The following is a 22171-nucleotide window of genomic DNA, read 5'->3' as shown; positions in this document are numbered from 1 at the left end:
GATGAATCCCTGCAGTCACGAAAGCTTTAAATCGAAATTTGATTCTTGCTTGTATTCCGTGCAAACAGCTAAACACACACTTTGATGATAAACACGGAAAAAGATGCATTTTCCACCTCAGGGTCATGTAGGGCAACGCTCCACATCTATCAAGGCCAGCACGACACTCAAAGGCGTTGCGTGGGTAGCACCAAGCCCAGACATCTATGCCTCTTCATTTGCCAGACTTTGCAATCACACCAGATTTGGCCTAAAGAAGACGAGGAACAGATTCCAACACCACTTTCCAATGATGCCATCCACGACCAAGAATCAAACGCATTCGGAGTGCTGTGTGTCAGCTACGGTGAATGTTACACATTTCCACGTGCACAGAAGACAAATACCCTCCATGTAGCCTCAACACACTGTTGGGGCAAGTGCTGTTAGCGAGCACCTATGATGGAGCCGGCACAACGCACGAGGGAGTAGGTGGCCAGCACCACGCCTGGCCGCCTTTGTCTCCTGAGTGGCGATCTTTACACATCGCACAAGGTACTCATTTGAGGCTGAGTCGACCTAGGAGTAGCCCAGGACCCATTCAGATAATCGTCACCGGTGTTGGTGGGCCGTGAGCGGGAATCGAACTCGCGTCTCTGGGTTCGTAGCGCAGCGGGCTAACCTTTGCGCCACACACACACGTCCATACACACGCTTTACCACACGCAAATCAATAGTTGTGGCCACCCATCACGCGCCATCACTCCACCTTTCAGCCTCTGTCCCCCACCTCCTCCCCCACCCCTTCCCATTCAGCCACTCCTCAGCCCAGAGAGTCAATCAGGGATCAAGCTGGAATAATGCACAATCAGCAGGGAGCTATCATTGTTGAGGCTGATCAAGTGAATCCTCCCTTGGTTTAATTGAACAGTTTTTACTGGTAGGAACCTCCTGGTTACACCAGCCCACAGGGGATTATTGTGTCCGTCCGTCCGTCGTTTATCCAAAAATGGGAGGGGTGGGGCTGGGTGGGGAGGGGAGGGTGGGGAGGGGCTGGGTGGGGAGGTGCTGGGTGGGGAGGGGCTGGTCACCCCATGGTGCCCTTATAAAACTCAACGTTTAACCTACTCACGCCGGCTTGTGCCCGCCCTCACAGTCGGCGATATTTGCGGAATACACCACGCCGCCGTTGACCCTGGCCATTGACCGAGCAACCCAACGTTCCTACCAGCTCCCTCCGCAGGAATGTGTTCACGAGCAGGCTCTGGGGCAGACGACAACTGCGTATGTCTGGCCAAACGCTGCATTTTGGCTTTCACGTTTTATCCAATTTTAACCCCATTAAAATTTTTCACTGCGACGTTTGCTCAGTCACCTTAGAGAGTTTCTAAGATATCTGCTGCTTCTTCATCTGCATTATTCCATGTGAACCGTTAGTCCTGTAGAGATTTTAGAGATGCTCCTAGAATTAAAGCGCCATAGCATCAGATGCGCTTCTGCAGCCGTCTGGAATACTCTTCCTTCTAATATTAGGAACCCACTGGAGCTATACACTTTAAAATCTAGATTGAAAACTCATTCCTTTAGAACTGCTTTTTGCGTTAAGTTTGTTGTCCTTCCCCCCGCATTTCCGATTACCACAATTGCCTACCTACAGTGCGAAAAAAGTTCAACATACATACGTAAATACGTGATAATTGCGACGTCGAGGGCATGTGTGCGTGTGTGTGTGTGCACAACAATTTATACATTTTATCAAACAATTTAAATAGTTGAGAGTAACTTAAAGCGTGTTTTCTATTCAATGAATATAAATAATACAACTATTCTATGGTGTTTATCTCATGTTGTTTTTTTCTGCTTTCAAGATACCGCATTGTAAAGTGTGGTCTGAATGTCAGCGCTGTGTGGCTGCCCTCCGCTAGCAAGGGTCGTTGCCCGACTTGTCAATGCACTGTGAATGTTTCTGTTATTGAGCAGCATTAACGATGAACATGGAAGAGAGGTTTCTGTTTGATTTGCGCTTGTTTATTGCGACCACGCAGTCGCCTGAATGCGTATTCTATTACTTCAAGTGACGCACTTCCCAGCTGACGTTCTTATGCCCTGTCGTGTCGCAGAAGTCTTGAATTTTCATAACGGGGATCGCAACTTGCTGGAAGCAATCGTTCGCCTCCTCTTGTTCCTTGATGGCAACTGGACGCCAACAAATCCAACTGCTTCTTGTGTACAACCAACGGTCGGGAGAAATCTAGAACGTTGGCATTTAGCCGATTGTGCTGCCCCGCCTAAGAAGATTAAAGATCGCGCACCAATCTTAACGAGCGTGGTCCACAATGTCAATGCCATACGCCCGAAAATGTATGGATGCAGGTAACATTTTGGATTCCTTTATCCATGTTATGGTGATCAAAACTCAGCTGCCCCATACGATACTGTCACCCAATTCCAAAATATCTACTCCCACCATCGTAACCTGTGTGGGTTTTCACGGTTGTGCTCTACAGCTTTCCGATGCGTTTCCCAGGCGTACCGCATGCTATTAGGCATGATATCCCAATGTTTAGCTTCACATTCTGGGAGCTTCTCATGGACAGGCTCTGAAGAAGTTTCCTGCACGCTCCTTGAAGAAGCTACCAGGACGATGTGTGAGACGTCAGACACCATGCCGAAAGAAACTATATATTCGTTTAAACTAAACTATTTTTTATTTTACCAGGTAAGGCCCCCTGAGTTATATAGCTCTTTTTCAGAAGCGATCTGGCCATAAATGATAGCTCAACAAAGTGGCGTAATACACGAAATTTATAGCGGCCAAATACTCTTAACGAATTTTTCTAATTGTGGAGGGGAAAACCGGAGGGCCCGGACAAAAATCCACGCTACGATGGGGAGAGAAAGAACAAGCAAACTCCAAATATACTGGACAGGCGTCAGGGTCGGGATGGAACCCACGACCTCCTGTACACCACCAGAGTGCCCGCGATGCCACCACATAGCACGTGGCGAGCTCCACAGCAGCAGCACGACCGTGCAAGCACACGCAGTAAGCTTACAGAACCAGAATCGTTATTTACACCGGAGGAATCCGATGAGCGACAAAGCTTTTTTTTTCTCACAGATGTCCGTCAGCGCATAACTGCCCATCAAACACCCCTGCCCCCCCACACCATAGCCCCCCCCACCCACTCCACTGACCCCGACAGACCTGCCCACTACCTGCTAGGCCCCGCCCAATCCGCAACGGGGGGGGGGGCTTCCCTAGGCTTCATTAGCATGGGGGGGGGTCACAATGAAAAGCGGCTGTGTCCGGAGCCAGGGTGCTCACACAGCCAGGCACGCGGCCAGCAGCGCAGCGGGACCAGTGGCGCTGCTCATCAGGACTGCTGCTGCTGATGATGATGATGCGCTGTTGATCAGCTGCTGCTGCTGTAAATGAGCAGCCTGGCTTGTAGGTTTAAAAGTCGTGCGTCAAGAGCAGGCTACTGTAATTTCGCCGTCTCATGTAAAGTACGTAGCAAGTTGATAAATGGTCAAATATCACGGGTGAAATTTACGAAAAATACATTTATGGTTTAAAATAAAATTAATTAAAGTGTAATATACAATGTTGAGTGTTTACAGGATAACATTCTCAGACAAGTGTATGCATATACGTTCACAAGAAAAGTTGACATTTCTGCTAAAAGTTTAAATTGTACCCTTGATTTGAGTACCACTTACTAACAAAGAGGCGAGGACTTTAAAAGCCTGTGTGTATATATATACACACACACACGTGTGCGTCTTGAGTCAAGTTAGAAGCCGCATTCCTATGGATGAGAGGGAGGAGGATGAGGAGCGAGCGAGGCTATGCCGTCCCAGTGGAGTGATGATGCCGTGGCAGCAGAGCCTCTCCGTGCGACTCGACGCCTTCCATCGGCAGCACTGCGCCCCGCGACCCGAGCTGCCGTGCGGGGCAGGGTGCGACATCGCCCGAGCGGTCGCCACGGTCCTGCGGGAGGTCGGAGCCAGGGAGCCTCGCTTCGTCATCTCACCGGGCGAACATCACCCCCATCGTAGCCCTCATCGGCCGGCCGTGGATGTTTGCGGTGGGCTTCTGTGGGTGACGGACGGGGCGCCCCCCTCTTCCGAGTTTGAGATGCTGCTCTACCTGAACCTGCAGACCTCCTCGGGAGTTTTCAGCCTCGTGGACGAAGATAACGAGGGTGGCGGCCGGGCGTTGCTCAAGCTGGCGGACGGGTGCAAGAGGAGCATGTCGCTGTGGGTGGAGTTCATCACGGCGTCGGGGAGCCTGTCGGCGCGCAAGCTGCGCTCCCGCCTGCACGCCCTGGTGGCGCAGGCGCTGGGCAGGCGCCTCCCGTGCGGCCGGGACGACGTGCGCCTCGTGCCCTCCGAGGCGGGCGAGGTGCTGATCGGTGTGCCGGACCACGGGGTGGTGAAGGTCACGCCGGCGTTCCGCTGCTCGGGCGCCGTGTGGCCTCGGTGCGCCTCGCAGTGGTTCCCGCAGCAGCAGCCGCAACAACAACAACAAGGCTACTGTGACGAAAGCCTTCTTCATCGGGGCTATCACCAGCACATCCACCATCAGCAGAGTCACGATCGGCAGGGTCACTATCAGCAGAAGAGTGACAATGAGCAAATCCACTATTGCCACAGCCAGCAGCAGCAGCTTCTGAAGCATTACCATCAGCAGCTCCCCCACCATCATCAAGAGCAGCAATTCATGATGATGAAGAAGATGCATCAGTGGCCAGGCCCAAGGCGAATGGCAGAGATCAAAGCGGCCGGCTTTACCCTGCTGTCTGCCGAGGACGACCCATTCCTGGGCAAGGGCGGCGTGGAGCGAGGCAATGCCAAGGGCAGGGCCAAGCCGCCCGGGGCAGCGGGAGCGGGGGACGGTGACGCGTGGCTGCTGCGCTTCACGGAGGCCGAAGAGCTGCTGCTGGAGGGCGGCTGCAGGCGCAAGTGCCTGTCCGTCCTGGCGGCGCTGCGCGAGAGGCACCTGCCCGGCGCGCTGGGCGGATACCTCGTGCGGACGCTGGTGCTGCACGAGTGCGAGAAGCACCCGCGCGACGCGGAGTGGGCCGACGCGTGCCTCGGTGAGCGCCTGCTGGGCGCGCTGCTGCAGCTCGTCTCGTGCCTGCGCTGCCGCCGGTGCCCGCACTTCTTCGTGCGCGGCACGGACCTGCTGCGCGGCGGGGACGGCGCGGCGCTGGAGAGGGCGGCCGAGCAGGCGTGGAGGCTGGCCAGGCTGCTCATCGCCGGCCCAGCGAGCGTCGACACGCTCTGATGGCTTCGGGCGGCGGCTGTGCGCGCCGTGGGTAACGTTCGGCGTACGAGGGGGCGGTCTATCGGCCAGTGGCCTGTCGTCGAGACGTGGGAGAAAGTTGAGTGACCTTGAAGGCACTAGTGTCGGTGGGTGTTTCTTTTTATTTCTTTGATATAGTCCATGGTGGCGAGATGTTAACTGCCTCGCCTGGTATGCAGGAGGTCGTGAGTTCAATCCTGACCCTGATGTCTGTATATTTGGAGTTTGCATGTTCTCTCTATGGTTGTGTGGATTTTTCTCTGGTTAATCCGGTTTTTCCCTCTACATTTAGACAGTTTGCTTAAAGAGTATTTGGCTGCTATACATGTCCACGTGATAAGCCACTTTGTTGAGCAATCATTTGTGGCCCTGTCACCTCTGAAAGAGAGCGATATAGCTCAGTGGGCCTTACCTGGTAAAATTAAAAAAAATTGTTTAGTTTAGTCCACTTAAAGTGCAATACACTTGGTTCATCGATGCCCCGATGATGAATTGCCAGCCTGCTCGAACTTTTCATCGCTCACCTTGAGCCACTCATTCACACAGCACAAAGTCACTGGAAAATCGCTTTTGCCCACAAGCAAATCGACACGGTTGACAAATCACTTGGAGCCAGGTGCAGTGAGTAGAGATTTTCTCACAGATTAATCGATATTCCCTTCTGCAGATGTATACGAAACGTTCAAAGTGATCACATTCCCTTAACATGCAAGAATGCTCTGAACTAGCTGTAACAAAAAATGACAATGTATTGCTTTGGACTCTGATAACGACGGTTGAAAATACGGTCATGTCCTGTAAATTGAAAAGTGGCGCCACTTTTTCTGATATGAGGCCCGCGGGCTTTGCGATCGGCCCTCATGTACAGCTTGCATGTGAGCAGCGGTAGCTACTCATCAGGGGTGTGATGATACATCAATGCATCACGTAACACAGACTCCTGTGGAAGGATCAACCTTTTCTAAACCGTATGTGTTGGACGTAATGTGTTCACGTGATCCCTCCCCCACCACGAGAGGCTGCTATAATCATAACAGCATAAAATGGAAATTACAAATCTGGACCGTGTCATTTTGAGAAAGTGACTTATTATAGTAATGTATGACTTAAAGCTTTCGTGACTGCAGGAATTCATATTCTTTGGGTCTTTCGGTAAAGCCACGTAGATAGAAACACAATAATAAAAAATAAAAATATCACGACGTTTCGATCGCAACACAAGCAATCGTCATCAGGTGAAAACATATAGCAGGAGAGCTGCTGAGGCAGGAAAAAAAAATCTTAATTTTTTTCCTGCCTCAACAAACCGATGAACAATGTAGTAAATTACGCACATCTATAAACAATTATGTAGATGGCATGTCGCTATGTAATGTATCTATAATATTTACCGTGTCTCTCAATAAAAAAATATCTCACCATGTTAAATAGTTACTTTGGTAAGGTTCTTCCAGTGAGTTGAAGATGGCTTGGGAATTCACGTCAGCATGTGAGTGTGGACCACATCGCACGTGGCACTCACAACACCAAAAGCGGTTGGTGCTTGAACCTGTCCTGAGTCGCTTTGAAGTCAACTCAGCCTAAAATGAGTAACTGGGCAAGCTCTGGTCAACATAAACACTGGACAGGCATCAGAGATCAAGCACGATGCTGACCAGGCTGAGTAGGTGCTTTCTCAAAGATACATCAAACATAGCCACCTAAAGGTCCCATGTTCCTCAATTGATTATAATCAATTATTTGACAGTCCTCATCTTCATAGGCAGACCAGGGACATTAGTAAAACCCTCCACATCTTTCCACTCAGGGCCAGCGCATATCCATAAGAACAACCACCGTTCAAGTTCCACAGGTGTATAGCCCTATTTTATCAACCCCTAGAGGATGATGGATTGAGTCGAGATTCGAGTACGTACCCAGCATAAACGGACCATGGGAACGGGGAAATATCATCACTAGCTCAGCGCCACCAATCGTGGTTTGAGATATTTGAACTTTTAACTTTGAGGCAGACACGCAACCGCACACAGCGTACAGACAACCCGACGCAAAAACTGATAAAAACACATTTGGGTTTTCCCTCCACATTTATAAACGCTTGTTGAGAATATTTGGGTGCTATACATTTCCACGTTGAGCTTTCATTTGGGGCCAGGTCGCTTCTGAAAAGGAGTTATATGGGCCTTACCTGGTAAAATTTAAATAGTAATTTTTTTTTTATATGTGTTTGGAACTTCTTTAGCTCCGTACATAGCCAAGCATGCTAATTGGAGGTGCGGGAGCTAATTTAGCATTTATAAATATCACATTTGCGAGTTTACAGTTTTGCAGGGAGCTTACCTTGGGGTTGAGCTTTTTGAAGGCCGGGTCCTCCTCGTCCACCTCGAAGAACATCTCCGTGGCCGTGATGGAGAGCGTCCCCTTGGCAACCAGCCCCGGTGCCACCAGCTGGGCGGGCGTGCTGATCACAACTGGTCCTGCTCACACGCACGCACGAACCAAACCAAACCCACACGTTCATCCGTACGTACGCCAAGGTTTAAGTACACAACACAATGTGATGGGATGTCGGGGGGGGGGTGTGGGGGGGCAGAACCCAGCGGGGGGTGCAGTTGCCAATCGTCGTGGATGTTCGCGGTTCGAATCCAGCGGCTACCCCGGTTATTACTGCCGGCGTGATAACCGGCAATAAAGCTACGATGTGACATCTGCTTCACGCCGGACGTCGCTACAGATCCCCCCCGATGTTGCTCGCAAGAGTAAGGCCATCGTTGCGCCGGCGTCAGAGTCCCACTTTTCCACGTTCGAGAATTACACCACAGATCACTCAATCGAGATTACGCATGGAAATCATCGCCCCATATCCAGGTTACACCCTTGCAAATGACAGACTATCCCTGGTCTTTTGAGTGCTCACCTGGTTTAAAAAAACCCCAAAAACTCCAACTTGCACAACATATGGAGGGCACAGGGGAATTCTCGAGTGCGGGCACACAATGCACGCGGGTAGGCAAATGCACCACGCACACATGTGTGCAGCCGTACGCACACACACAAGTACACATTAATACATGCATGTATATGCACAAATGCATGCTCATAGTATGCACTACACACAGAAGTAGCCACACACACACAGGCATTTTGTGCATTTATAGGCACACACAGACATACACATTAAGCATACGTGTACACTGTAAGATTATTCAAGCTGAGTTTCATTACAATGCTATGCAGCTTGCAAATGTGATATTTAAATGTTAAATTAGCCATTGTAGGTACATTTTAAGTATCGTCATTTGGGCTATGACCTCAACAACATACAATGGATTCTAAATGATGCCACAGGATATTTAAATTCAAATTCACAGCAAATGGCGAACTTTGATTAGACTCCACGATGGCAATCATAACTGTTAAATGGCAGAATTGACGAGGCAGAGTTGTTGCACAATCAAGCAGTCTTCCTCCTGGAAATTACCCTTCACTACACAACCTCCCTGGAACAAACTAAAACTGAACAATGTTTTATTTTACCAGGTAAGGCCCACTTAGCCATATAGCTCTTTTTAAATCCTTTATATTAAGTTCGCTTGCTTACTTGCGTGCTTGCTTGCTTGCTTACGACCGTGCAAATCTTTCGGTCATTTTTTAACCCACTTCCCGTGATCCAATCGAGCTGACATTTTCCACACCGACTCGTTGTGCGAGACAATTAATGTTCGTGAAATTTTTTTAAATTTTTTTTACACTTTTTAGGCAAAATTTTTTTATTTTACATTTATTCAAATACAACTCATTCATGGCTTTGGCTGAACGTCACAGTGTAGGAGCCAAGAGCGTAACCCCACCACGGCCGTGGCGGAGTAGCGCAGTTGGTAGCGCCCTCGCTCCCCATGCTAAAGGTCGCAGGATCGATCCCCGCGTCCTCCACAGGCGAATATATTTTTAAATCCTTTATATTAAGTTCACTTGCTTGCTTAGGACCGTGCAAATCTTTCGCTCGTTTTTTAACCCACTTCCCGTGATCCAATCGAGATAACATTTTCCACACAGACTCGTTGTGTGTGACAATTAATTTTCGTGAAAAAAAATTTCCAAAATTTTACACTGTTTAGGGAAAACAAATTAAATATTGAATTACCAATTGTTTAATACTGGCAGACAATCATCTGATCCATAGGTGGCAGCCATCTCAAGCCAGAGGACGAGAAGACTCTAGCCGCCACGCATATAAAGGATTTATAGTGAAAAACTTTGTTTTTACGGGTTTACTTGTTCAGAATTGACCTGGTCGCAAATGATGGCCCAACAAAGAGGCGTATCATGTGGGGATTTATAGCAGTCAAATACTCTAAACGAATGTTGATTATAAATGTGGAGGAAAAAACCGGAGGCCCAGGAGAAAAATCCACGCGACCCCAGGGAGAACCTACAAACTGCAAATATACAGCCGTCAGGGTCGTGATCGAACCCACCACCTCCTGTATACCAGGCGAGGTAGTTATCATCTTGCCACTGCGGAAGAACAGGATGAGACAGGATGCCAAAAAATTGCTTTGTAAACTCAAATGCCAAAAGAGTGTTGGTACACAGTGTGACCACCACTGAATAATGTGCTATATGCATTCTCAATGGGGCACGGTGATTCAGTGGTTGGCACACTGCGCAATGAACCCATCAACACGTTAAATTCCCAGTCACAGCTAACTGCACGTGATGAGTGACATCTGAAATCTGGACACGGTGGTGGAAGCCCATGATCCTGGAGGCAAAGGCTTGACTGTGACGTGTCGCATGAGATAGCAGCACAGCAAGTTGGTTGTGAATCTGCTTGTGTTAAGATCTAAGTTACCTCCGCGAATGCGTGGGGTATTCTCCGAACACTCCAAGTTTGTCCTACATGTAGAATCACCCTTTAAAAATCACAACTTGCCAAAACAATGGAATTTTCTGCATCCATTTCATCCGTGCAATTTCCCATAAATATGGATTTGGCAGATCAAGTTCCAAAAAGCTCCAGTGACCTGCTGTCATACAATTTACCCTCCATAACTAACCACCGCTGATCTTGCAATAAAGATGAGATTCGGCAATTGAATTCACAAGTGTCTTGGATGCCAATGTCTCGTGGTTCTCAAATTTCATAAAACATTTATGAAGACTGACATTAAACACAAACCTGTGCACTGATGCAATACTCGAAGAGTCGTTTCAGGGTGCACTCTGGAGCAGCAGTGGAAACCTGCTCGGAATTCCAGGCACCGTAGATGATGTCTGTTTTTGGGGCAGATAACTTGAATACCCCTAGGCCCCGGGACATACGGCTGCCCCCTTAATCTCTTCAAATGAATCAGCTAGTTACTGTGGGCGTTGATTCTCCCTTATTGTACCTCAATGTACGCCGAGACGGCAGTTCAGGCTTTCGCTCAATCTGAATCCAGGACTTTTTACAACCCATCTGCCTTGCCTTTGCGTGCAAAATGATACTCGTGAATTACGTGACTCCCGTTATAAGGTCATTTAAAATCAACGTTTTAATGTTAAAGCTGCCTCGACACAAAACGATGTACTCCATTGCAGTCGCCTCTCGGACAAACTATAACCCGAGGAAACATATTTCTGCCATGAGGAGTGCCAGTGTTGAAAGTAACGAGTTTTGATGATTGGTGCTTGTCTACTACTGCCAACACAGTTACTTAATTTGTCTTGCCCACAGTGAGCAATACGTGATGTCAATAAATATATCGTGTCATTATTCAGCACGTCAAAATAATAATAATACGTTACATATTGTAATACTGATAAACTTATTATAAATCAGACTTATTATATATTAGTCACTAATTAACTGTAAACAAGCCAATTTGCTTATAGAAATAAAAACAAGAGATGAATATTTGACAAATGCCGCACGATAAAATGTGTTATATCTAAGCCACTTAAACCGCACGTGCACGTATATGAAAACACCCTTGTGTTCTTCATTCTTAAACGTCGGATGCAATGGCTTCACATGTACCCCTCCCCCCACCGCATTCATTTCAGGCCGCTATATTCACCACAATGTAATAAAAAGAGTGCATCTTGAATGGAATCGCAACGCGGAATCACAATAAATCACCGAATCGTAAGGCGAAGGAGGTGGGGTTCAATTGTCACACCCCTAAAATACGTCTCCTGTATTTGAAACAATGCTGCAAATTTATTGAATCGCCCTCACCTCTGTTCACCCAGCAATATAAATGTGCACAACCACGGCTAGTCAATTGGCAGGCCGTGTGTGGTGGGGGAAAGTGTGGGTACTCCTACCGCCTCCTTGTGGTCTGGCCAGAATAGAAGAGTAGGCCAATATACCCTTCGATAGCGGCTCTATAGAACGCCCTCGAACGGAGGCCCTTCCGTGAGCAGTGGCCAGAGCAGGGCATTTCAGGGCTGCACCTTTACCTTAATGTAAAGTAACGTGTTGCTGCACGTAGCATTTCAGTTTGAGCTGTCCTGATCCCTGTCAGGATAGCTGTTGCCTGTCAGCCGCCAGGCCGGTTGCTCTGTCAAACAGACAGATGTACGTCTGGGATGCTTGGAGCAAGAGCTTCAATCGATAGCCTGATTTGGCTCTAAGTCTATCAATGCCTCCTCGTTAGAGCCACCGTCACTGGAGTAGCACATCGTTGCATAAAATTAATTAGGAACTGGATATAAAGAGCACGCTTGTTCAAAGCATTATTGCATTCAAATAACCAAATCCCCTTTGGTTTCATCAATGCAATTCAAAAAGAATGTGTATACATTGATAAACACAATGTGAGTGGTACATTACAAAGATGCAATGTCTATTAATTCTACCGCTATAGATGGTTACATGTGACAGTAAACACACATTTACGAACTACCCATTACATTGTTAAAAACCCTGTGTAACAGTGCAACTAAAGTACAAACATATACTCTTTGTTTTTTTCGGTAAAGTCACGTAGGTAAAAAATAAAATAAATGAAAACAACTAAATTAAATCACGACGTTTCGGGCGCAATATAAGCATCTGTCATCAGGTGGGAAAGCATGGCCTACTGCTGTTTTAAAACAGTCTGCATCTGTTTTAAACACAGTCTGCCTCACCAGTAGGCCATGCTTTCCCACCTGATGACGGACACTTATGTTGCGCCCGAAATGTCGTGATTTAATTTAGTTGTTTTCACTTATTTTATTTTTTACCTACGTGACTTTACCGAAAAAAACCAAAGAGTATGAATCCTTGCAGTCACTAAATCTTCAAATCTACAAACATATAACCAACAGGAGTACAGAAGTAGACCTCAATATGCCCAAACGCGTTGTACACCATTGACCCACGCGACATTTTTTTTCGTACAAAAAAGTGAGACGCGATTGGCGGAAACAAAAATCAACGCTTTGGAAAAACGTCACAAACATGAATATTTTAAGAACGTTTGCGCCCTGCCTGTGTGCTTGAACACATTGGCTTTTGCGACAAATATCATCCATAATATAGGTTTTGTCGGGTTAGATCGCGTAAATATAAATGTGTTGTTAAACCCGCCACCACTCGGCCTGTGTGCACACCTGGATCAAGAGGCCCGCCATCGGTGAGCCTACCTCAAATCTCAACGTCTTGCGCTGTTCAATTGAGGCTGGAGTGACACTTATCTCAGATGGTCACACCTTCAACCAGTCGGGGGATTTCCATATTCCATTGAACGGGGCAAGTATTTCAACAGGATGACCACCGCTGACTTTTACCAAAGTTGTACCCATTTTTTTCTAACAACCCTGTAAGATGATGGACTGAGATAATTCCCATCCGGTATGTGAACCTGTGAACCTTTCAATTGTGAATTGAGTATGAGAATAGGTGTTCCCCTTTTTTCTGGCAACAAAACAGGTGTTAAGATGTTAAAACACCAAACTGAAACCTTTTACAATGACTTTTGGCGTATGCCTTTTGACGTCCTCTGGTCTAACACCGTTTTGAGACTAGGCTCAAAAGAAAGCTGTCTCTGGTGTGGACCAATCAGTTTCAAAGACAATGCATATATTATCAGAGTATGTTTTTTGTTTGCATTCTGACCACACGTATTGTGGTTAATGCAGACATGATTCCTTGTAAAAGGTCTAAGTTTGGTGTTTTAACAACTTAACACTTGTTTTGTTGCCAAAAAAAGGGGAAATCCCTATTCTCATATATTGGTACTGGCAAAGGAGGTCCCATAATGTGAATTGAGTATTCGAGCCACCGTGTCTTTAGATCCTCAACCGGTAACGTAAAAATAAATAAACCTTTATATGAACAAATGTTAAAAACACATAAACAAAAACAAATGATTACGGGTAAGGAAAAAAGCGTAGTTAGTGAAAGGTTATCCAAAGCATTAGAGACTGGTCAAATAAATGAACAGCAGGATGGAGTTGCTTCAGCACAACACTTGCCTGCAGTCGACAACCTTAACATAAAAGCTGAAACAAGAGAAGAAACAATAAAAGTGATGCAATGGCTCACCGACGTAAACAAGCATAAACAATAGCAAGAAGGATGTCACATGGACCACTTTAGCGGATTTATATCGTGATATCAAAATAATACAACACTGTCCACTGTGTTCTCTAGCTGATGACGCACTGCCCCCCTCATGCATTTTAAATCAAAAGCCGAGCGCGCATCTTGTAATGTGGTTGGTGTGCGTGCATGTGTGTGTATGTATGTGTGTGCATGTGTGTGTATGTGTGTGTCTGTGTGTGTATGTGTATGTGTGTGTCTGTGTCCTCTGGCTCCCACATTATTTAACATCTATTTCGACTGCGTAGTTCGTGAAGCCTTCAATAGCTGTACCGGGGGAATTACCATTTGGTACAGATATAATGGGAGGCTGATCGACGCCCGGGTGCGATCAAGGGATGGCTCCCTATTGGTCAACCACGTTATGTATGCCGATGATTTGGTAATAGCTGCTCATTCAGAAGAGGAGTTGGAGACGCTACTGCTGAGACTGGAGTATGCCACTAAGAGGTGGGGCCTTACCATCAGCCCCACCAAAACTAAGCAGCTGCCTGGGTATTTTGTACCATCGGGCACTCCGCCCCCACAACTCCCAATCGGTGATGGGGCAGTTGTGGAGAGAGTAGAGAGTTTCCCATACCTGGGCAGTGTGCTCATGACCGGCTCCAGTTTATCAGCAGAGGTCTCACTCCGAATCAGTCGAGCGGCAATATCTTTTCATCGGTTGCGTGTGGAAGCTACCTGGTCTGTCGCTCCGCACGAAGCTTCAGGTCTTCTCGGCCACGGTCATTCCCTCCCTTCTCTACGCTTGCGAAACGTGGACCCCCCTAGTGGAGCATCTTCGCCGGTTGGAAACATTTAGGCTGGCCTGCCTACGATCCATCCTGGGTTTAACCAGGCTGGATTGTGTGAGGAGCTCACAAGTCCTTGAAAGATCTGGGCAAAGTCCCATCAGTGAGCTCCTCCGGCAGGCAAGGCTGCGTTGGCTGGGTCATGTAGCCCGCATGCCCAGCCACCGCATGCCTAAACAGCTTTTGTTCGGCCGGATCGAGGGGGCTAAACGGGCGCGGCACGGGCTAGAGAAGAGATGGAGTGATGTGGTACAGGAGGACGTGGAGCTGAGTGGACTTGCCGATGACTGGTACCAGCGGTGTCAAGATCGGCCTCAGTGGAGGAGGCTCGTGAAGGACGCTACTGGGCAGTTGGAGGCAGTCGCCCTCCAACAACAACGGAGGGCGGAGGAGCGACGCTCACAACAACGAGCGGAGCGCCGGGTGGCTAAAGCACAGCAAGTTGGCACAGTAGGGGGCACAGGTGGTGCATCAGCCAGTCATCTCGGTCATCTCGGTCAGTCGACCCGTGGCACCTGGGTCTGCCCCGTGACCTCCTGCCAGCGGGCGTTCGACACTTCACGTGGCCTCAGGGTGCACATGGCCTGGCACAAGCGTCGTGGTGACGTCACCGCCACTTAGTGGCGAATGGCGGTTGTTGTGTGTCTGTGTGTGTATGTGTGTGTGTATGTGTGTCTGTGTGTGTATGTGTATGTGTGAGCGGCAGTGTAGAGGTTAGCGCGCTGCGCTATGAACCCGGTGACCCGAGTTCGATTCCCGCTCACGGCCAACATCGTTGATGAATATCTGAACCGGTCATGGGCCTCCCCTAGGTCGACTCAGATTTTAATGAGCACCAGGTGTGGGAGACAAAGGTGGCCGGGCGTAGTGCTGGCCACTCACCCCTCTGTGTGTGTGGTACCAGCCTTCATCGGTGTTCGCTCATGGCACTTGCCCCAAGTCGTTTAGAGGCTATACGGGGAATCTTTATCGAGGTGTTAGTGTAACCAGATTTGTGGAACTTTTTTGGCAGTGGGCACAGGTTTTGGGGTGCGTATTACTTTCCTGGAGCTTGTTATAATCTGGCAAATAAGGCATTACGGTAAAAGTCTGGCTGCCTGCAAACAGCTTTAGCCATCCCGCAGGCCAGATACATTAAGGATAGTGTTCAAGAATAAGAGACTCAGTAATGTGTTGATGGAAATGGTGTATCCACCATTTCTTAATGTACATACAGAAAATAGCAGCAATTGGCCATTATATTATAAAATACTGTAACATTGCAGCATTGTTACACAGGCCCTTTCTGCAGTTGATTTCTGAGAATTTTTTCGCTCAGGATATGTGCTTAGAACCTGTGCTGAAATTAATGGCCGTTCTTCCAACACATCATCTAAGCTCAGGGAGCATCCATAAAACGTTAAATTTAACGGTAAATGTGACAGAGCTTGTATGAGGTGCACAGCACTGCAGAAAGGAAGACATATTTAGACGATTGTTTTTATGTACTCCAAATATTGGTTTACAAATCAGAAGCTACGGTCCTTGGACACGCTGTGTTCCCACTTACTGTTGCTGTGGATGATTCCACCAATCCGGCTGCCTCACCTCTCATTCTCCCACTGTGCTGGATTCTCATCACACGCTCACCCATCCACATTCATCAACCAGCTCACTCGCCAATACGACCACGGATTCTACTCAATTCGCATTACTGTTCTTTGCTTACTTGAACACACACAGGCGCAAGCACATCTAACCGCTCACCAGAAAAACCTTCATCCCATACCCACTCACAAATCCCCTCGTCAATACACCATGATGCTGTACCTTTAAACAGGAAATGTATTCATGCATCCGCTTACCTCAGCACTCCCACTACCAGGCCGCATTACTTGTTGACCCACCCACACTGGACATTCGCAAAAAAGAGCTTCACAGCTCATCGGATTCCTCCGGTCTAAATAAAGATTCTGATTCAGATATCCCACTGCTGACACGTTTACTCACGGACTCACCCACATGTCCACTCAGGACGCTCGTCCACACGTGTAATCACTCACTCACGTGCTCGTACAACAATTGCCCGGTTGTCAGACCAGCTACGTGACGTCAACTCCCCACCGCCGTGCCCACTGACCGGTCATGCTGTCGAGTTCCTTCTCCTCCATGAGGCTGAGGGCATCGTCCTCTCCCTCCAAGAGGAGTTCGCTCTCTGAGTTTTGGTTGGCGAGGGCTTGGGCGCGGAAGGCCTTGCGGGCCTGCTTGATCACATCCTCGTCCGCTCCTGCTCAGGCAACGCCACACAGCACAGAGCTCAAGGTGAGGGGAGTTTAGAGTGAGTCTAGGTACCCACCTTCCCGCTTAAAAGGGAGTTGGAAAAGTATTGATAAGATACGAAAAATTCCAACATATACAATCACAAATAAACAATAAACGTGATGCGAGGAGCACTGTGTGTGAAAATTGAGAAATGTTACTCATGCTTAAGTGAAAAGTAGGTTGGTGTTCATCTCTCTTCACTGCCCTGAGCCAATTTCTTATTTTTGGGCTGGGGAATATTCTCTGCAAAGAATGCTGTTTCCACAAATATGGTATACAATTTATCAACCGCAGAGAGACGTTAGGACTGATTTTTAAAAAATGTATTACATTTTATTTATTTAAAAAAAATCGGTGTGCGGTGAAAGGGTTTAAAAATCAGTAGCCTACGCTTAAATCGGTAGGGTTGGCAAGTTAACTTTTGTTTGTGTGTTCCACTACTGGCTCCAAACCCCCAGTGTAGACGAGCACCACATAAATAACCGCGGGATTACGAGAACTGAGGGCACGTGCACTGTGGCTCTGTGTAATGAGACAGCGCCCCCTGCAGGGGAGGCGGCAACTGCCCAACGTCCCGTGGCCATTCCACTGCGATCGTAAATTCCATTGCAATATTTCATCGCGGCGCTGTACTCAATCGTCCCTATACTAGTCGGAGGTCACATTTGTTCAGGGTCAACAAAATAAGTCAAGAGCGGTTCTACTAACGGTAGGGCATTCGTCCCTTGTTGCGGAGAATCTGGCAGGCAGCCCTGGCTATTACTGTGCTTGTATCCACCACTAAATATGTGCAGGCCGATTCAGAGCGGTGCACGTTAAAGATCTCCTGACTTCGTTCAAAATGAGCCGGCCACTGTGTGCTGGCATCATGGTCGGAAGTCGCCATCAAACAATTACACGCAAATCACTTAATTGGGATGACGCACAGCGACATCGCCCCCCCCCCCCTATAATACTCCTGCAGGCTGTGACCATAAAACACGGCCCCTTCACGATAGCCTCGCGCCGAACGAATGACGCGACCACCGAATGTTCCTTAACTCTGACTTGAACATCACCGCAGCCGAATGAGCGGCCCCGACAGTGGAATATAAATAACCGCAAAGGGATCGCTTAGCTCAAGGTCGGCGCGGCGTTGCCACTCGCCGCTCACCGTGCTCGATGGCCGCTCGCAGGGTGGCGTCGGAGTGCGCCGAGCCGAAGGGGTTTCTCACGAAGCGCCGGCGTCTGCGCAGGTCGTCCTCCCAGTAGTCGAGCCTCCAGAACTCTTGCAGGCGGCTGAGTGGGAGCGACAGCGCAGGGTCAGACCGATGGCAACGCACGTGGGTGTGCAGCGCATGCGGAGTGACCGACAGTTAGCTCCAATCGGAGGGATGGTTGTCACCGTGTGAGAGCATAAAGTCGGCCAGGTTAATGGTGACGTACCACGGTGGTTTGATCGGGTGACTCAGATTTGGAAGGACGCAAGTGCAAAGGGCAGTTGGGGGTAGAATCAGCCTGTCATCCGTTTAGTGTCAACCAAATAAATGGGTACCACTTTGTGGATCTATGGAGACTGGCTTTCACTGTAAGAAAGTGTTTGTGTCTTTTTTTTAACCACAGACCCTAGGGCTACAAATATGGACGAGTACTGTTCCACATCCATTTAAGTAGACGCACCTCATCTCGAAGTGACATGGCATATTAAGCATCTGAAAGCATGACCCTTGCTCACAGTTGGAACACGTTCTGGACCATTTATTTTATACAGGTTAACTCACCGATGTGAATATGGACGTCGGGTATCTTTAGTACGTTTCCAAACCTATTTCACATCGGGATGCAATGTTCTGTCTATAATTTAGAGGGAATGCACTTCCACAGGCATTGCAACCTCAAACGGCTAAGGCATAGCTCATTATTATCTGAGACTGGGCAATGAATCAAATCAAATAAGCGAGCAGTGGAATCAGCGGTCAAGCCACTTTGGTGCAGGGCATCCCGTGGGACATGGTCACAATGACAATAGCCCCCCCCCCCCCGCTCTTTTAGCGGGTCACATACACTGCGATGGTTCCAATCCTCCTGCAGTGGTAACACTCAGAATCGTACATAGGGCTGGGGAAATTTAAAGAAAACTGTTGCAGAGGGAAACAAGGACAGACAGAATTCTCATACAGCGTTCAAAATGTTCTCGTGTGGATTTTAAAATTGCTTCGCACACACACACTTACGCACGCGTGCCTGTGGGAGAGAACGCTCCACAGGCGTAGAACATTCGCGCAAGCGACCACGGCCACGCTCGCGCCCGGGCCCGTAATTTGCCCCTAATAAGGCGGCAACGTTAGCCAACCGTGTGGTTAAAACACAATCTAAAGTGTAAAATAGCAGTGGAAAACGTCGAAAAGACCGGTGCGTGCCTTTCATCCATTTGCGGGGGCTTCGTACTCCACCAACGTAAATTGCGGCCGATTTATTCTTTTGATCGCAGCGCGGCAGTCATCCAGTAACAAAAAAAAAACAATAAAAAAATGTAAAGTGTCGCCCCCCCCCCACCCTGCTGAAACGAATTTTATTGCGGCAATAATCCCCGCCGTTGGCCCCACCCACCCAATCCTGGGGTGGAAATAGGAGATTTCTATAGCATGGGTCAGACTCTCTTGATGGGGGTAAAAATTACCGCTGACTTCCAAAATAGTAGTAAAAATTGTATCCAACCCAGAAGGATTATGTTTTTTATGGGTTTAAAAAAAATCATGGTTGCTGAGGACAGGCAAAAAAGCCCAAAACCAAAAAGCAGCTAGCAAAAAAACAGCACTGCTGACACGCACTGCCATGCTGTATATAAACTGCCGACTGCACACATTAAAGCAGTGTTAGCACAACCATCATGCATTTATTTATTTATTAACATTCCCCCGCCTGCTAATTTCCCCGCATTGGAGACATCGAATCCGGCCATCAGAGAGCACTAGGCCAACCCGATTGCTACAAATGCAATTCGCGTGAATAAATAACGTTAATTTTTTTTCAAATCACCAATCGCAAGCCTATCAAGAGCAATGTTGGCGTGGCACAGAGAGGATAAATGGTTTAACAATCAGGGTTATTTAATCGTACATGAGTTGGTCACACAGATACGCTGTTACATGAGTGTGGTCACACAGATACACATTGGTCGTCAGGGCAACGTGTAAGTTAAAGCACCACACCACAGATGACAGCAACAGCAACCACATTCCTATCTCGCCTGGTAAGCTCAGGAACACACATTGATCGGGAACACCACCGGCTGTGCATGACTTACCCCATGGTTTCCATGGTATCAGGCCACCAATAAGGCGTTGCGAAGTGAGGGCATTCGGACTTTAACTAGTCATGGTGATATATTTCTCATTGCGATATCTGGTATGGGTGGAGCTGGACCCCGAGTTCCATTCCCAGCCATGGACAAAATCAGTGGTGAGTGATCTCAGAACTTGTCCTGAGCCCTCCCACCTTTATCAACCCGCACTGACCAGCATAGTGAAATATGGTCATAAAATTCCCATGACTAACATGGCATGTGAAGGCTCTCAACCAGCAGTGGATTATCAAAGGAGTTTTTATTGTTGTTACTATTTTGTACAGGTGTATGTGGAGGATGCTTTATACTCTCAAACATGTCAACATTGGGGATTTTACCAAAACCACCAATCCATCGAATGTCCAAAGACACAACAAGTAATTGTAAGTGGAGTCAAAGATCATGACATGGCTTGAGAAACGGGCTCTGGTCAGCTGTTACTCAAAGGCAAGGACGATGCTTCCCACAGTACTCCTAATTGTACTGAATGGACACATTCATCACATGTTGCTTCAGAACGCTCGGTGCCAAACAACGAACCAGACATTCACTTTTAAGTCGAGGGTCACAGTCATTAGGGCAGACGTGAACAGGGTGAGCGAGAACCCAGCGTCGGGCACGACGGTGAGAACAATCGTCTGCGTTCCACGCGTCCCTCCGGGCTCGTTGTCTACAAGATCAGAGGACTGTTCGTGCATTGGGGATTTTTTTTCCACCACAACTGCCGCTGCTGTGTGGAGTACAGTACATGTATTGTAAGCCTCGATGTCGGAGCACTGGAACATGCCTTGGATGAATGTCCTGACTAATAGTTCAAGGAGGTGCTTTTCCTCCAGAAGCGTGTTAGGAATGCACAACTTATTTTCAATCCTGTTTTAGCACAGCCAAAGTATTTCCATGTTCAAACGAATTATGGATGATACTTATCTTCACTGATGACCTTGAATCAATGGTGAATATTCCAAAAGTGTGTGATCAGGATTAGTCTATCCAGTGGGCAATGACTGATTACATCAAGCAAAGTGGTACTCATTTTATTATGCAGAATGGTTGCTGAGTTGACCTTCGATCATTTTAACAATAACCTTCAGAATGTTAGTCAAGTGATCAGCCACAATCCCACCTAGACAGCAGAATGTGGGTAATATAACCCAACAATGCTTTTAAAATATATCACAACAGAGGGCAGCCTGTCCAAAGGACAGGATGATGTAACCTTTACCAGACGTGCACCACTCACAAGACTCTCATCAGCAAGATTAACACTCACTGGACAATCACACTCAACAGACACCACGCACCATATGCTCACACTCACTTTACACTCACCCGACACTCACCAGTCAACTATTAGGCTGTGTAGCATAGGCTACCCTGCAGTACTGTATATAGGTGGCACAAGCAAGGAGGACGCCACTTGAATGGGGAGCCAATTTGTTGGAAACAAAGCAAGCTACGACAGCTGGTGGTTCGATTCTCTTTCGGGTTGGGAAGTCCCAGCAGTCCAGCACTCGGGGGTGGCACCTTGCCCCAGGCACCAACATGTGGAGCCACAAATCCGAGCTAGCATTATATATATATTTTTTTATCACGCTTGTTTACCCAGGCATGTGCAGAATGCAGGCACCACTCATTGCAAATAGCGGACAGTATTGTTATCGATCAGTAATATGTCGCACGCGGCTACAATTCCATCACGTAGGTCCTTGGATTCTCCTGGCCAGACTAACGTCAAACTGAAAACTGTATGAAAAAAATTAGCGGAGTAAATGGTCTGGCTTGTGTGTTCAACTACTGTTGCACCTATATAGGCAACCGTGATAATCGGAGGCACGGGGGGAAGGACAACAAACTAAGCACAAAAAGCAGCTTTAAAGAAATTAGTTTTC

The 22171-nt window shown here is 47.8% G+C and overlaps 2 protein-coding genes across 3 annotated transcripts in view; one reads left to right on the top strand and one right to left on the bottom strand.

Annotated features, from left to right (window-relative positions):
- The window catches only part of LOC144937554 (neurobeachin-like), a 525952-nt gene that overhangs the window by 34115 nt on the left and 469666 nt on the right, over nucleotides 1-22171 (bottom strand). For both annotated transcript variants that reach the window (XM_078864832.1, XM_078864831.1), the window contains 3 exons: nucleotides 18111-18235; nucleotides 16776-16922; nucleotides 7631-7767 (listed from right to left, as the gene is read on the bottom strand). In XM_078864832.1, the coding sequence (XP_078720958.1) occupies nucleotides 7631-7767; nucleotides 16776-16922; nucleotides 18111-18235 (409 nt within the window). The remainder of the gene's footprint in view (nucleotides 1-7630; nucleotides 7768-16775; nucleotides 16923-18110; nucleotides 18236-22171) is intronic.
- LOC144937468 (protein mab-21-like 2) lies at nucleotides 3320-5486 on the top strand. The gene has a single exon (XM_078864713.1). The coding sequence runs from the start codon at nucleotides 3794-3796 to the stop codon at nucleotides 5270-5272; it is 1479 nt and encodes a 492-aa protein (XP_078720839.1). The 5' UTR covers nucleotides 3320-3793; the 3' UTR covers nucleotides 5273-5486.

The sequence above is a fragment of the Lampetra fluviatilis genome, chromosome 19 (assembly GCF_964198595.1).
Source record: "Lampetra fluviatilis chromosome 19, kcLamFluv1.1, whole genome shotgun sequence".
In the NCBI taxonomy this organism is placed as follows: Eukaryota; Metazoa; Chordata; class Hyperoartia; order Petromyzontiformes; family Petromyzontidae; genus Lampetra; species Lampetra fluviatilis.
The sequence above is the reverse complement of the archived record's forward strand: the minus strand, read 5'-3'. Positions and strand labels throughout refer to the sequence as shown.